Source organism: Scyliorhinus torazame, chromosome X (assembly GCF_047496885.1).
Source record: "Scyliorhinus torazame isolate Kashiwa2021f chromosome X, sScyTor2.1, whole genome shotgun sequence".
Classification (NCBI taxonomy): Eukaryota; Metazoa; Chordata; class Chondrichthyes; order Carcharhiniformes; family Scyliorhinidae; genus Scyliorhinus; species Scyliorhinus torazame.
This window is the reverse complement of record NC_092738.1, coordinates 19,322,920-19,339,860: the sequence shown is the minus strand read 5'-3', so window position 1 is coordinate 19,339,860 and position 16,941 is coordinate 19,322,920. Positions and strand designations below refer to the sequence as shown.

At 51.1% G+C, this 16,941-nt stretch overlaps 1 protein-coding gene across 5 annotated transcripts in view; it reads left to right on the top strand.

The window, feature by feature from the left end:
- asic1b (acid-sensing (proton-gated) ion channel 1b) overlaps positions 1-16,941 on the top strand; it is a 1,118,762-nt gene that overhangs the window by 805,447 nt on the left and 296,374 nt on the right. Inside the window, exon 1 of one of the 5 annotated variants that reach the window (XM_072494110.1) lies at positions 14,840-15,801. The exons of the other annotated variants lie outside the window; for them this stretch is intronic. Coding sequence (XP_072350211.1) covers positions 15,238-15,801 — 564 coding nt within the window. The 5' untranslated portion in view covers positions 14,840-15,237. Of the gene's footprint in view, positions 1-14,839; positions 15,802-16,941 lie in introns of those variants that run through there. 5 annotated transcript variants of the gene reach the window in all.

Below are 16,941 nucleotides of genomic sequence, written 5' to 3'. Positions count from 1 at the left end.
CCCCGAACAGGCGCCGGAATGTGGCGACTAGGGGCTTTTCACAGTAACTTCATTTGAAGCCTACTCGTGACAATAAGCGATTTTCATTTCATTTCAGTATTTGTCTTATTCCTGTCTTTCTATTGGCGCACTGCTTCATTCGGCCAGGAGATGGCAGTGCAGCTATTCTGCAGGATCAATTGCAGAACTCACTCGATGGAACTTAATTCAGTCAAATTGTCATTAGGGTACCTCCCTGTTCCTCCTCTCCCCCTCCTGACTGACTTTGTACTGGACAGTCGGATATTACAATAGGTTGCCTAAAATGTTCTGAAATGAATGCACCAAACCGCAGAACGTGGTATTTTACAATCCATTGTTCCCACTTCTGTGTCTCATGTCTTAACAATGTGATTTGCTCTGGTTTTCAATCAATCTCGGATCCATGCATCGTCCCAGTCAGATCCTGGCACCGGGCGAAGACTTGGTTCAAAAAAATAAAATGACAAAATGTTGACAACAACAACTGCCATTTATGTGGCAACCTTTAATGTCGTAAAACATCTCCAGGTGCTGCATCGGAGTGCTATCAAACAGAAATTGTCACAAGGAGATGTTAGGATGGGGGTGACAATAAACCCGGTCAAAGAAGCAGGTTTCTAGGAGCGTCTTAAAGGATGAGAGCAAGGTGGGAAGGTTTAGGGAGGGAATTCCCGAGCTTAGGTCCTCCCAGGCAGCTGAAGGCACGGCCGCCAATGGTTGAGCAATTAAAATCAGGATGTTCAAGAGGCCAGAATTGGAGGAGTGAAGAGTTATGGGTCGTGGGGGGGGGGGGGGGCGCATGTTTGTTAACCCTTTCAGTGCCACAGATGACCATTCGCTTTGGAAAGTCTTCTGTGTTGTGACAATTAACTTTTTATAATAATAATCTTTATTAGTGTCACAAGTAGGTTTACATTGACACTGCAATGAAGTTACTGTGACAATCCCCTCGTCGCCACATTCCGGCGCCTGTTCGGGTCACAGAGGGAGAATTCAGAATGTTCAATTGTGATGACAGTACTGCAAAGCCTTTGACCAGCTTTCACTCTGTACAACGGACAGATAGACAGACGAGCAAGATTACAGCTTTGGAAATTAAGCATCTGTTTTTGCTGGATGCCCCCTGAGAGAATGATTCTTGCACATTATTGGTCTTTGATCTATACAACAAGCATTGGAAGTGTTCCACCAAACAGTTCCTTCTCTCACTTATCATCAGTGGATTGTGCATTTAACGTTCTCCCTCAAGTTTTTAATACTGGATTTTATACACTCTTCAACATCTATGACATGCTTAAAAATCAAACAATGAAATCTCCCTTAATTGATGTCAAACAAATTCATGTCCACATTCATCTGAAATATGTACATGTGTCATTTAGACTGTGAGTCCTGACAGCACCCTGGCAGTACTACTTGCCATGCCCCTAGCCAAGCTGTTCCAGTATAGCTACGACACTGGCATCGACCAACAATGTCGGGAAAATTGCCCAGGTATGCCCTGTCCACAAAAAGCAGGACAAATTCCTTCACCATCCTCTCAAAGGACAAAGAACAATACAGCACAGGAACAGGCCCTTCGGCCCTCCAAGCCTGTACGGATCATGATACCACCTTTGGCCAAAACCCTCAGCACTTCCTTGTGCCGTATCGCTCTATACCCATCCTATCCACGTGTTTGTCAAGATGCCTTTTCAATGCCGTTAATGTATCTGCTTCCACAACCTCCCCTGGCAACGCGTTCCAGGCACTCACCACCCTCTGTGTAAATAACCTGCCTCGCACATCTCCTCTAAACGTTGCCCCATGGACCTTAAACCTGTGCCCTCTGGTGACTGACCCCTCCACCCTGGGAAAGAGTGCCTGCCCATCCACTCTATCCATGTCCCTTATAATCTTGTAGATCTCTATCAGGTCACCCCTCAACCTCCGTCGTTCTAATGAAAACAGTCCGCGTCTATTCAGCTTCTCCGCATAGCTAACACCCTCCAGACCCGGCAACATTCTGGTAAACCTCCTCTGCACCCCCTCCAAAGCCTCCACATCCTTCTGGTAGTGAGGCGACCAGAATTGTGCGCAATATTCCAAGTGCAGCCTTATCAAGGTTCTGTACAACTTGCCTGTTTTTATACTCGATGCCCCGTCCAATGAAGGCAAGCATTCCGTCTGCTTTCTTGACTACCTTGTCCACTTGTGTTGCCATCTTCAAAGATCTGTGGACCTGCACGCCCAGATCTCTCTGACATCACTAGATCAAAATCCTGGCACTCCCTCCCTAACAGCACTGTGGGTGTACCTATGCCACAGGGACTGCAGCGGTTCAAGAAGGCAGCTCACCAGCACCCTCTTGAGGGCAATTAGGGATGGGCAATAAATGCTGGCCTAGTCAGCGAAGCCCACATCCTGAGAATGAAGATGTAAAAATGGCTTCTCAAAGGCTCATGTAAGTTTAACCCAGCGACACCCAAATCCTGTGAACGAATAAGAATAACCTTTAGCTTTATTAGAGAGCTTTCACACCTGCTATGCATGCTGGGATAGTCCTCCCTCCATTGCTGCCACTTGCTTCCTCTCCTCTGGCCAATTGTCTCATGCTCACAAATAATGGGATTGAGATGGCGCACAAAGCCAATTTTGGGTTCTTCCCTATCCTCCAAATGATTGTTGGTGACACTTGCAAATGAATGCATTGTGAATTTTTAGGACATCCATTTTAGCAGAGACATGAGCCCACTCACTCTAATTATGTTGACGCCTTTGCTGAAACAATATGTGAAGGGACATGATGCAAATGTCCCGACGCTAGTCTGCTGACACCATCCATTGCCACTTCCAGACTTTTAGTTCTGTTGGCATTTTGTTCTTGTGAAATGTGCCCTTTAGCAGCGAACTAATCCTGAAGCTGGAAAGAGCAAGGATTTATAGCAGCCAACTGTTGTGCTATCACACCAATCTTGATGGGCAAATGAACAGACGCCTCGATTTTATGGTCAGTTAAGCTGTCACCCGACACAGCAAGAATGATCCACTCTGAAGAAATCCTGATTGCTTTCCTTTATTAAAACCCAATGAGTCAGCCATCCTGAATGAGCAGATTGCTTGGATAATACCTTTCCATAATCGGCCGTCAGACAGGTCGGTTTGTTTTGTCGAGGCTTTTTGTCCAGGTTTATCCAGCTTGGGAAGGTGGGGCCGGAGGGGAAATGAGGTTTAATCATCACCGTGGCAGTCGGGATCATGAGGAATGATTCTGCATCTCTCTATAAACACGGTATAACATGGCCGGGGTGGGGGGGGGGGGGGGGGGGGCGCTTTCGCGAGGGCTGGGGGATCTGGTGGGGGGTGGCCTGTGGGGTGGTGGTTGGCGGGTTAGGTCCGCGCACAGCCGGCGCCGTGTTGTACTGTGTGGCCGCTGCAGGTCGTCAGCCGTGCGCGGCCAGAGACACGGCTATTCTTCGGCCGTTTTTGGCCCGGGAGCCGGGAGTTTCACCCGGCGCCGCTGCTAGCCCCTCACCGATTCCGGAATCGGCGAGAGTTCGGCGCCGATTCTGGCGTCGTAAAACGCCCGAGAATTCTCCGGCACTTAGCCGCTGAAACGGCGAATCCAGCCCGTTATCCCCCACAGTTGACCCTGAGACACAGGAGGAGATATACAAAGGGGTGAGTAAAACATGTTCAAAGAGGTTCTAGGTAGCATCCTCAAGACGGAGAAAGAGGGCAGTGAGGTTTATGGAGGGAATACCAGAGCTTTGGCCTAGTCAACTGAATACGACAGGGCCATCCAGAGCACAGCAACAGCAAGAGGTCAGAGTTGGAGTAGCGCTGATATCGTGGGGGCGTTGTAGGGCTGGAAGTGTTTACTGAGATGGGGGAGGGGTGAGGCTATGGTAGGACTTCAACATGAGGATGAGAGTTTTAAAATTAAAGCACTGCCATAACAGGTGCCAATGTCGGCCAGTGAGCACGGGGGTGAGTGGGACATGAGGGAGAGGGTGGATAGAGGGTATAAGGGTAACAGCAGTCCCACAATAAACCAGCCCAGCCAGCAAGGTCACATGTTGATGCGAATCAAACTATCCACTCTGTTGATCAAAGGGCCCAGTCATCCACTAGTGCTCTGGCCCTCTCTCACCCATAGTGAGTTTGCAGCAAAGTGCTTTGAGATAAAGCTTTCACAAACATATTAGTAAATGAAGCAGTCATTCGACTCTGCAAGGATGAGAACTTGGCCGGTATTAAAATGAACAAGCCTATCGTCTGTACATTGACAAAGAAAACTGGGCAATCTGTGTGGTCCTCTGTTTGGACGTGTGGTAGTAGGGAGGAGCAGTGCAGTAGGCCGAAGATCATTATAAAATAAAAGGACAGCAGTGTTGAAGCTGCTCTCAGACTATAACACAGGTTTAGGCCTACACTTTTTTCACAATTAGAGTAGTTTATACAATTCGGATTGGCCCTCTCTTAACAAGACGGTACAATCTCTAGGAGTGGCATGGTGGCACAGTGGTTAGCACTGCTGCCTCACAGCGCCAGGGATCCGGGTTCAATTCCGGCCTTTGGTGACTGTCTGTGTGGAGACTGCACGTTCTCCCCGTGTCTGCGTGGGCTTCCTCCCACAGTCCAAAGATGTGCAGGGTAGGTGGGGTTACGGGGCTAGAGTGGGGGGTAGGCCTAGGTGCAGTGCTCTTTCGGAGGGTCGGTGCAGATTTGATGGGCTGAATGGCCTCCTTCTGCACTGTAGGAATTCGAAGCTGGGGTTGCCAACTCCTTCAGGACTGACCAGGAATTGAAGATTTATGTTACCGTGAGCAAAACCAGACAGAGAAATCATGGGGAGCATTAAAAAATTAAATCAACTTCTTTAAACACATACAAAGGTCAGGCATGGGGGTTGGGAGGAAAGGCCATTGGACTAAAGGTCAATAATCATCCAATCAGATAATGAAGAGTCTACCCGCTTTCCAATCGGCAGCACACAGGCAAGCTACAGGATGGACATGTCAGCAGGCCAACGACTAGTGTGATGGGGGGTGCGGGGCAGTTGCAGACAGTAAGGTTATGTAAAGGTTATGGTTAAGGACAATAAGGTTATAGGGCGGCATGATAGCACAGTGGTTAGCACTGTTGCTTCAAAGCGCCAGGGACCCAGGTTCAATTCCCGGTCTGGATCACTGTCTGTGCGGAGTCTGCACGTGTCTGCGTGGGTTTCCTCCGGGTGCTCCAGTTTCCTCCCACAAATCCCGAAAGACGTGCTGCTAGGTGAATTGGACATTCTGAATTCTCCCTCAGTGTACCCGAACAGGCGCCGGAGTGTGGCGACTAGGGGCTTTTCAGAGTAACATAATTGCAGTGTAATGTAATCCTACTTGTGACAATAATAAAGATTATTATTATTTTATGATGTGTCATGCTAGAGTACCCTTTAAGAAATGGGTGTTTAAGAAATGTACCTTTAAGAAATGGAGCTGCTCATGTTACTGGAGTGATGTCAGAGTGTGGGTGGAGCTGAGCTCCACTTCTGCTTTTTAGTTTCAGTTTGAGAAAAAGCTTGGGGTGTGTCTGTGAGCTGCACTGCTGTTGATCTCTGCCATGCAAAGACTATCTATGGATCATTTGGCAAACTCAGAATTGTAAAAAGGTCTCAGTATTAAATGTAACCCAAACATACAGATTACTTAGTGTTGTAGTCTTTGGGGGTTGTATTTGAATTGATGGTTGCTAAGAAGTTCACTGTTTGTTTTAAAAAGGTTAACTTGAGTTCATAGAATAAACATTGTTTTGCTTTAAAAAGTACTTTTCCATTTCTGCTGTACCGCACCTGTAGAGTGGGCCGTGTGCTCCCCATCCCACAATCTATTAAAAGTTGTGGGTCAGGTGAACTCCATGATGCACTTTGGGGTTCTCTAAACCCTGGCCCATAACAGATGACACCTCCAGGAATATGTCGGACCAGAGTTGGCAACTAGTGAAGAGACTGTTGAATTTTCAAAACCAGTGAGTGGACAAAGTGTTGAGTCATATACTTGTTTTTTTGTTTCTGGATGACAGCATTTTTGACCAAATCGTTTTAAATGTCTGATTGTGAGAGTCTTGGCCTAGTAATTATGCTGTTGCCTCCCACTGTTCTGACCATGTGAGGAGGGGTCAAAATGATTTCCCTCATTCCCCACTACGGGTCTGGCTGTAGCAGAGTTTTGTGAAGGATTTTGAAGGATCAATGTCTATGTTGAACCACTTGTGTACTGATTAAAGGAGCAAGACTGCCAGGCTTGCTTGGATTCTGAAATCCAAAATGTGGGTTGGTTTTTATTGAGTTAAAAACCCATTCAGGTGCAGATAGCAAAATGTTGAACAAAAAGGATACCCGTGCTTCTCGAATGTTGGCGACCCACATTCACACATCCACAAGCAAGCACACTTTTACTGGAATAAGTTACCTTCTCAGCCAAAGGTTTGACACTGAAAGGCAAAAAGGGAGTTCGCCTTTGGAGTTCTTTGCTGGACACTGCGGCTGTGGTTTGTACAGCTTCCTTTGAATTCCAGGGGTTGTGTTGAGGTTCATGGGCGGAATTTTCCATTTGCTACACGAGAGTGACTGGCTGAGGCTGCAGACTGCATAGCTTGGATTTCTTGCCAGTAAGTCCAGCCCTGTGGTGAAGAAAGAATCCGGAGGCATGGGCCACCCTGTCTCACTGGCAGGGGGTTGCGGGGAAACTAGCAACCAGGAATCGTGAGATAAAGCACGCCCCGATCTCTGATAGAGAATACAGGAACCACCCCCCCCCCGCACATGGAAAATCCCCCGCAACCGATAAGCCCCCCCCCCCCCCAATGGAACTTCACAGAGGTGCCCCCTCGCCACCACCCCCGTCACTTCCCTGGCACTGCCAGAATGGGTAGTGCCAAGGTGCCAGGGGCAATGCCTGGGCATGTCCCTCCCTCTCCAGGGGCAGGAGAGGAATTGTGGGGCGACGATACGGCGGGGAAGTCCACTAATTATGTGTAAATGCGTTGAAATTCCCAACTTTCCTGAGCGGGAACCTCATTATGTCATTGCCGGGGAGTGGGACAAACCGGAAAACGAAATCTCGCCAACGAGATTCCCGGTTTCCGAGTTTCGTGATATTTTGCACCCACGTCGCCGTTTGTGCTCGCAGCGTACGTGGGGGCAAAATCTCAGCACATGTGACTGCTTTTGCTGGACACAGTTTCCTTTTCAAATTCATAATCCGTCTTTTCCAGAAATCGATGAGAGGTGCTCCTGATGTTCCTTTCAATGGAAATGATGTTCCCTTCGATGGAAATTAACGATATCTGTGCTGGATTTTCCAAGTGCCAGAGATAGGGGGCGGGATTCTCTCAGCCCAGGGCCGGGTCAGAGAAACGCCGCGACCGGTGCAGAGCGGGGAATGGGCGCCATCGGCGCCGGTGTGGTCGGCGTGGCGCCGGTCGGGGGCCGCTCTACGGGGTCCCCCCCGGTGATTGTCAGCCCGGGATGGGCCGAGCGGCCGTAACAAGAAACCCGAGTCCCACCGGCACCGTTCTAATCTGGTCTTACCTGGCGGAACCTCGGCGTGGAAGGATCCGGGGGTGGTCTGTGGGGGGGGGGGGGAGGGGGGTCCGACCCCAGGGGGACCTCCACTGTGGCCTGGCCCGCGATCACGGCCCACCGATCGGCGGGCCGACCTCTTAGGCTGCGGGCCTCCTTTGTTCGACGCCGGCCTCTGTAGCCCTGCGCCATGTTGCGCAGGGGCCGGCGCGGAGAAGGGAGCCACTGCTCCTGCGCGGACCCCGCGGCGCCCAGTTGATGCCAGGATCAGCTGCTGGAGCGGCGTGGGTCGCTCCAGTGCCGTGCTGGCCCCCTGTAGGGGCCAGAATTGCTGATCCTGAGGCCATGTTGACGCCGTCGGGAAACGCAACGGCGTTTACGACGGCGTCAACACTTAGCCTCAGGATCAGAGTATCCCACCCAGGGCCTTAACTTGAAAGAAGGGAAGAGAGCTCCTTACTCCTCCAATGGCAGCTCGCCCAGACTGCTGTTTTGCTTCTGTTTAATAATTGTAGAAAGAGATTAATAAATGGTTACATGTCACATGACCTATTTTCCACTTGATGTCAGAAAGGGTTTGCATATCTGATGTTTGAATCTGTCTTTTGTTCTCCCAGTTATTAGCTTCTGAATGAGTCATTATCCATTTTGATGAGATCTTCCAGGAAAACATTGTCCTAGTAGAGACTTCCAATCTTGATTTGAGATCATCTTATAATGAACAAAAGAACAAAGAACAATACAGCACAGGAACAGGCCCTTCGGCCCTCCAAGCCCGTGCCGACCATGCTGCCCGACTAAACTACAATCTTCTACACTTCCTGGGTCCGTATCCCTCTATTCCCATCCTATTCATGTATTTGTCAAGATGCCCCTTAAATGTCACTATCGTAATGGGACAAATGCGATGCACCGTTCCTTTCGATAGTTACTTTGTGAAGTGGACCTTGACATCCTCAGGCATGAAATTCCATGAGCAACATGTCATGGCATGTCTGCGGTGCAATTTACACAGGAATGTTCCCGAAAACTGGTCAGTCTACAATACCAGACATCAGGGTCTCGGTTCGCCGAGCCTCTGTGCCAAAATCGCGATCGGCGCGGGGGTGGAGAATGGGCGTTTATGCTGGTATCCGGTCCGACGCCGCTCCCACGATTCGCTAGTCCCCGGAGAATCTCTCGGGTGCGAACTATTCGGTAGGGGGCCATTGACCGAGGCGCCCCCTCCCCGCGATTCTCCGCGCAAAACTGGCCGGGTTCCTGACGGTGTGGTTCTAACCACATATCGGCTGCCGGAAACGGCCGGTGGCGGCTGCGGACTCAGTCCACGGCCGCCCTAGTGGGGGGAGGGGGGGGGGGTCCTGGGTCCTTCACCGGGGGGGGGGGGCCTCATGGATGGCCAGGCAAACGATCAGGCAGCACCGATCCACGGGCATCCACGATCCGGGGGGGGGGGCCTACATTATTGGTGCCGCTCCGCGGTGCGAGTCTGCAATGTTGCACGGGGCGGCCGCCATAAGCCGCCACCGTGCGCATGCGCGGACTCCCGACCGGAAGTGCAGGGCCCCGTATCCGCAGCCAGGGCTGTGAGAAGCACTCCGGGGCCCTGCCAGGCCCCTACGGGTAGGAGAATCGCACAGGACTTTCTTAAGGAAAGTCCAGAGTGAAATGCCTGCATTTTGACGCTGGTGTGCGGACAGAGCCTCATTATTGGAGAATCCAGCCCCATCAGGTGACCCGTGCCAGCCATTTTTAGTCGGTGTCTTCCTTGCTGTGAAAAAAATCTTTCTTAAACAGATCTGTATCGATTTGGTCAGCTGCTGAGATTGCAGGTTGACATCACTCATGCACAAATCCCATCACCATGACACCCGCATCAAATGAAAGCAGGAAAACGGCAGAGAAAATATTCAGAGCTTGTGAGATAAAAGAACGTGGGCGGGATTTGCCGACCCCCCGCCGGGTCGGAGAATCGCCGGGGGGGCGGCATGAATCCCGCCCCGCCGCCCCGACACCGACTGCCGAATTCTCCGGCACCGGGGTTTTGGCAGGCAGCGGCACCCCCGGCGATTCTCCGGCCCGCGATGGGCCGAGCGGCCGCCCGTTTTCGGCCAGTCCCGCTGGCGTAAATCAAACCAGGTCCGTACCGGCGGGACTTAGCTCTACAGTTGGCCTGCAGAGTCCTCGGGGGGGGGGGGGGGGGCGCAGGGGGATCTGGACCCGGGGGTGGGGGGCCCCCCCGGTGGCCTGGCCCGCAATCGGGACCCACCGATCCGCGGGCGGGCCTGTGCCGTGGGGGCACTCTTTCCTTCCTTCCACGCCAGCTGTCAACCTCTGCCATGTCCGGCGCGGAGAAGAATCCCCCTGCGCATATGCTGGGATGACGCCAGCACACGCTGGCGCTTCCGCGCATGCGGAAACCCGCGCCGACCGACGGGTTGCGCGGCGCCAAGCCCTTCCGCGCTGGCTGGCGCGGCGTCAACCCCGGCCTAGCCCCTGAAGGCGCAGAGGATTCCGCACCTTCCAGGCGGCCCGATGCCCGAGTGGTTCACGCCACTCCTCGGCGCCGGTACGGCCTGCCCCGCCAGATAGCGGAGAATCCCGCCCCGTGTCCTCTGGGAAAAGGAATTCCCTGGGCGGGTTTCTCCGGTCGCTGACGCCGAAATCGCGTTCGCCCATCAGCCGGAGAATACCCATTTGCGCCGAAATCAGGGACGGCACTTCTTTTGCGATGCTCTGCCCCTCGAAAATGTTGTACAGACGTCACCTAAGGCCCTCCCCCGATGCTCCGCCCCCGACGGGCAGAGTTCCTGACGGCACGGGACACGTGTGCTCTTTTCTTCCGGGAACCCGGTGTGGCGGCTGCGGACTGAGTCCAGCACCGCCACAGTCGGGTGTGGAGGGGGGGCTTTGGTGGGGGCTGGGGGCACTGGTTGGGGGTGGTCCTGGGGTGGCAAGCCTGGTCAAAGGGGGGCAGGTTTTGGCAGGTTGGCTCCGCGCGGGGCCGACGCCATGTTGCACGGTGCGGCCGCCGCAGGACGCCGCCGCCGTGCGCATGCCCGGCCACGGACCCACCAATTCTCCAGCCGTGCCTGCTGGCCCCTCACCAGACGGAGGATCGGTGCAGCTTTTGCGCCGTTTTTTCTGGTGTAAAACGCCACTGTTCCCACACCGGCGCCAGTCTTCAAATCGGAGAATCCGGCCTATATTTGTCGCCATTTTAGTTTGGAAAGAAGCATAAGTAACTCCTTTGCACTGTGTGCTCAAGCTGTATTTAAACATTCATTTCAGGGGTTCACCAGCTAAAAGCCACCTTGGCTGTTGCCAGTAGCAACTGCAAAGTTTTGACAGCGATTCCATGTGGATTGGTTCAAAATCAATGCGTGATTCCTGTCTGAAGTGCAATGTGCAGCTGTGAGCTTTTGTCTGTCAGTTGATGTAACATCTGGCTCTGGCATATTACAGGGCAATTTTACTGAATGCTGCATACTGGCCTTAATTATGTTCGAAATCGAAATTTGAGGGTGGCACGGTGGCGCAGTGGTTAGCACTGCTGCCTCACGGTGCCGAGGTCCCAGGTTCGATCCCGGCCCTGGGTCACTGTCCGTGTGGAGTTTGCACATTCTCCCCGTGTCTGCGTGGGTTTCGCCCCCCACAACCCAAAGATGGGCAGGGTAGGTGGATTGGCCACGCTAAATTGCCCCTTCATTGGAAAAAATGAATTGGGTACTCTAAATTTTTTTTATTTTTTAAATTCTGTTCGAATTCATGAGGTTGCTCCAAGGCAAAACCCTGGGCAACATTAGAAGAAAGAATGATTTGCATTGTTATCCCGTTTTTCACGGTCTCGGGAACAGAGCACCGTAGAGCCAACAATGTACTTTTTGAAGTGTTATAATGATAGAAAAATGGCAGCCAATTCGCACAATAACAGACCGACTGGCGCCTGAGCAATTTGAGGGGAGAATAAGAGGCCTTCATTTACATATTGTTGCCGCGATACAGCTCTGGGCCGGGCTGCTGAATCTTGGGAGGCCCTGGGACGTACCAAATCGCGAGGTCAAGAGTGATGTCTGTCAAGACAGTCAATAGTCCCAAACTCAGACCGTTAAATGTATAGTAAACATGTCAGCATTGCACTAAATCCACTACTCAAAGCGGTTGCAAAACAGAGACTGATGACTGCATCTCATTAACCTTGACATTCAAGTGGAACATGGGAACCAGAGGAGGCCGTTGAGTCTGTTTCTCAATTCCATCAGATCATTGGCAATCTGCAATTGTCTCCAACTCCCCACTCTGCTCGTGTAACCTTTAAGCCCCTTCTCTAACAAGAAGCAATAAATCACAATTTTCAAATTTCCCGTTGATCTCCAATAGCTTTTGGGGGGGGGCGGGGGGGGGGGAGAGAGGGGAGAGAGTTCCAAATTTCCACTCCCCTTTGTGTTGCCTGGCATAATCCCCTTAATGGCCTGGCTCAAACGTTAAGGTTCTGACCCCCCTTCCTGCTGTTCTGGGCTCCCCTATGGTTCTTCGATCATTAATTGAGACCTTGTGACATTTTCACCACTCCCAATAACACAAGAGACAAATTCAGCCTACATGACCCCAAAACTACCCTTGATGCTCCTGGGGTGGGAAGGGGTCTAATCTGCCAGGATTGAGTCAAGCCTAAGAACTATCAGCCATTTGCCGAGCCACAGAAGCCGTTCCGGTGATGGATTCCATTGACGTTGGGAATTCCAGGCTGGATTTGCTCTGGCAAGGAGGGAACATTCGCCCACCTGGCCACCATTGGTAAATGGTGGGACAGACTAACCGGGGAAGGGGCACCGAGAAACCAAACCCAAACTTTAACAGCAACAACCGATGGTCCTCAGAGACCAAATTGACCTGTTGCATTGAAATCAAGCCCAACCGTCTCTCTCAGTGCTAACATTATCTAACTTGCATGGGGCAGGTTGGAACAAGTGCTGTGATAGGCTCAGCTCTGTGAGACTGGAAATCGTGCCACTTGTCCACCAATCACTAATCTTTATTATTGTCACCAGTAAGCTTACCTTAACACTGCAATGAAGTTACTGTGAAAATCCCCTCGTCGCCACATTCCGGCGCCTGTTCGGGTCACAGAGGGAGAATTCAGAATGTCCAATTCACCTAACAAGCACGTCTTTCGGGACGTGTGGGAGGAAACCGGAGCACCCGGAGGAAACCCACACAGACACGGGGAGAACGTGCAGACTCCGCACAGACAGTGACCCAAGCCGGGAATTGAACCTGGGACCCTGATGCTGTGAAGCAACAGTGCTAGTCACTGTGCCACCATGCTGCCCTAACTCCAGACCCACACAGCAGTACGGTTGACTCTTTGCAGGAGCTGGTTTAGCAAATTGGGCTAAACAGCTGGCTTGTAATGCAGAACAAGGCCAGCAGCGCGGGTTCAATTCCCGTACCCGCCTCCCCGAACAGGCGCCGGAATGTGGCGACTAGGGGCTTTTCACAGTAACTTCATTGAAGCCTACTTGTGACAATAAGCGATTATTATAATTATTATTACTGCCCCCCTCTGAAATGCAAGCCACTCAGTTCAAGGTCAATTAGGGATGGGCAACAAATGCTTGTCCATAGAATCATAGAAACTACAGTGTAGAAGGAGGCCATTCGGCCCATCGAGTCGGCACCGGCCCTTACAAAGAGCACCCTACTGAAGCCCACGTATCTACCCCATCCCCGTAACCCAGTAACCCCCACTTAACATTTTTTGGACACCAATTGGCAATTTAGCACGGCCAATCCACCTAACCTGCATATCTTTGGACTGTGGGAGGAAACCGGAGCCCCCGGAGGAAACCCACGCACACACGGGGAGAACGTGCAGACTCTGCACAGACAGTGACCCAAGCCAGGAATCGAACCCAGGACTCTGGCACTGTGAAGCAACAGTGCTAACCATTGTGCTACCGTGCAGGATGGACGTTTACCAAGTGTCTACTATGATGCTGAAACATCCATTCCCTCAACGAGTGACGCTCCATGGCTGCAGTGTGTACCTCCCTACAGAGCACGTCCAAAACCCACGACCACTGCCATCTAGAAGGACAAGAGCAGCAGATACCTGGGAGCCCCACCACCTGGAGGTTCCCGTCCGAGTCACTCGCCATCCTGACTTGGAAATATATCGGCCGTTCCTTCACTGTCGCTGGGTCAAAATCCTGGAACTGCCTCACAGCACAGTGGGTGTACCTACGCCACATGGACTGCAACGGTTCAAGAAGGCAGCCCACCACCATAGGAGTCACTGGCCAGTGAGGCAGTACATGGGGTTCGAGTCAATTTCCCCACTGCTTAATCAACTGTAACTCAGGTAACTCAGCAGATGGGAATTAAACCCATGTTCCACTTGACCATGCAATCATTGACTGAACGCACCAAGTCATAATGAAATGCCAACACCGAACTCTAAATATGATTAGTGCATTCCAGCAAGACATGATTGAAGCTGAATTCAAATTTTAAAAGTGTATCACATAGAATAATAATAATCTTTATTTGTGTCACAAGTAAGCTTGCATTAACACTGCAATGAAGTTACTGTGAAAATCCCCTAGTCGCCACATTCCGGCGCCTGTTCGGGTACACGGAGGGAGAATTCAGAATGTCCAATTGACCTAACAAGCACGTCTTTCGGGACTTGTGGGAGGAAACCGGAGCACCCGGAGGAAACCCACGCAGACACGGGGAGAACGTGCAGTCTCTGAACAGACAGTGACCCAAGCCGGGAATCGAACCCGGGACCCTGGAGCTGTGAAGAAACAGCTGTGCGACCGTGCTGCCCCATATGAGGCGTACAGCACATTCGGAAGAGCACGACATCTGCTGAGACGTTGGATGTGACACTGAAAAGTTCCTGCTGTTATGAGAGGTTTGAAGATTTGATGGATATGTGTGGCCCTTGTCACAATTGCTGAGCTGACAAATTGTAGGCAAGTAGCTAAAGGCTCGATGAAGGACAGGAAGGCGAGCGTTAACACAGCTGTGACTGTACAGTGAGTCGCTTGAGTTGATTTAAGCAGCCTTTTATTGTTGAGTTTTAATCACTGTTTATAGAGCAGCTCCGACACTGTGACTCCCTGTCATTCACTCCAGCTAACTGAGAGCTCTGGGCTGCATCTCATCAGTACCTGGAATTGGCCGCTTGCCTGCCTCCGAATCTTACTGCCGACCTAGTCTATCTCCCCAGTGCTAGTACAGAACTTGGTTGACAGAGGGAGCTGCTCTCCCTGGTGCGGTTGCCTTGCCTGCTCGTTGCCAACCTCTCTCTTCCTGAGAGCATTGAATTGTAAGCAGCATCCCGGAGTAGTGGGGGAACACTCCAAAGAGTGAGTGAGAGACGGGCTAACTGCCACGGACAAAGAAGGTGAATGCAGGATCCCCGACGAGAGGGTTTTTATTCAGTGCTCTCTACACCCACTCTCTGTAACTAAGCTGCAGGCTGATTTCAGCTCAACAGCAGAGGATGCACGCAGTGTGGAATTTGCCAGAGAAGCTTGCAAGCATCTTTCTCCCTCTCTCTCTCTTATTCTTCAAGGAAGCCACAGCCATTTCGCACGGTAAGAAGGGCTTGTAATGATGGCGGTGGTCCACAGTTAAGGTGAAGCAGGATAACTATGGGCCTCGGTTGCAAAGGTGATCATCCTCTGAATCAAGTCACTGACCCATTCCTGGAGCACACCAAATTTCACGGCATCAGGTACATCTTCTGCAAGCGCCTGTCCCACCAGCGGCGGCTACTGTGGTTCATAGCCTTCCTCGTCTCTCTCGGATTACTCTGCACATGGTCCTCCAACAGGATTAGGTACCTGCTCTCCACCCCAGTCCACACCAAACTCCACATGATCTGGGCCAAGAACCTCTCCTTTCCCGCCGTCACCATTTGCAACAACAATATGCTGATCCTCCGAAGGATGACCAAGTCGGACGTCTACCTGACTGGCCAATGGCTAGGGCTCCTGAATGAAAGTCGGAGCCTAAACCCTACCGCTCGGGAGATCCTAAAGGACACGCACTGGATGTGGTTTGAAAAGTTGCTGGATTTTTCACACTTCCTGCCCCCTCGGGCAACAGAGAACGTCATGTTCAAAATTTTCAACCGCCTCGGTCACCAGATCGAGGACATGGTCCTTGACTGCAGATTCCGGGGCAGGCTGTGTGGCCCACAGAATTTTACCACCGTGAGTTTCCTACCTATTTCTTGGTGTGTTTGTAAGATTAGTGAGTGTGTGAAATTAGTGAGTGTGTGAAATTAGTGTGCGTGTGTGAGACTAGTGTGCATGTGTGAGACTAGTGTGTGTGTGAGAGATTAGTGTGTGTGTGTGAGACTATGTGTGTGTGTGAGACTATGTGTGTGTGCGAGACTTTGTGTGTGAGAGATGAGTGTGTGTGTGAGATTAGTGGGTGTGTGTGTGTGAGATTAGTGGGTGTGTGTTTGTGAGATTAGTGGGTGTGTGTGTGTGAGATTAGTGTGTGTGTGTGTGTGAGATTAGGGCAACACGGTAGCATGGTGGTTCGCACAATTGCTTCACAGCTCCAGGGTCCCAGGTTCGATTTCCGGCTTGGGTCACTGTCTGTGCGGAGTCTGTACGTTCTCCCCGTGTCTGCGTGGGTTTCCTCCGGGTGCTCCGGTTTCCTCCCACAGTCCAAAGATGTGCAGGCTAGGTGGATTGGCCTTGCTAAATTGCCCTTAGTGTCCAAAATTGCCCTTAGTGTTGGGTGGGGTTACTGGGGTATGGGGATAGGGTGGAGGTGTGGGCTTGGGTAGGGTGCTCTTTCCAAGAGCTGGTGCAGACTCGATGGGCCGAATGGCCTCCTTCTGCACTGTAAATTCTATGAATAATGTGTGTGTGATTAGTGTGTGTGAGATTGTGTGTGTATGTGTTAGATTACTGTGTGTGTGTGAGATTAGTGTGTGGGTGCGTGCATGAAATTAATGTGTGTGTGTGTGATAGATTAGTGTGTGTGAGATGAGTGTGTGTTAGATTAGTGTATGTGTGTATGTGTTAGATTTGTGTGTGTATGCGAGATTAGTGTGTGTGAGATAGAGATCAGTGTGCATGTGTGAAAAATTAGTATGTTTGAAATATTAGCGTGTGTGTGTGGGATTAGTGTGTGTATGTATTAGATTAGTTTGTGTGAGATTAGTGTGTGTGTGTGAGATTAGTGTGTGTGTGAGATTAGTGTGTGCATGTGTGAGATTAGTGTGTGTGAGAGAGAGATTAGTGCGTATGTGTGAAAGATTAGTATGTGTGAGATTAGTGTGTATGTGAATAAGTGTGTTTGTGTGATTAGTGTGTGAGAGAGGTGAGTGTGTGTGA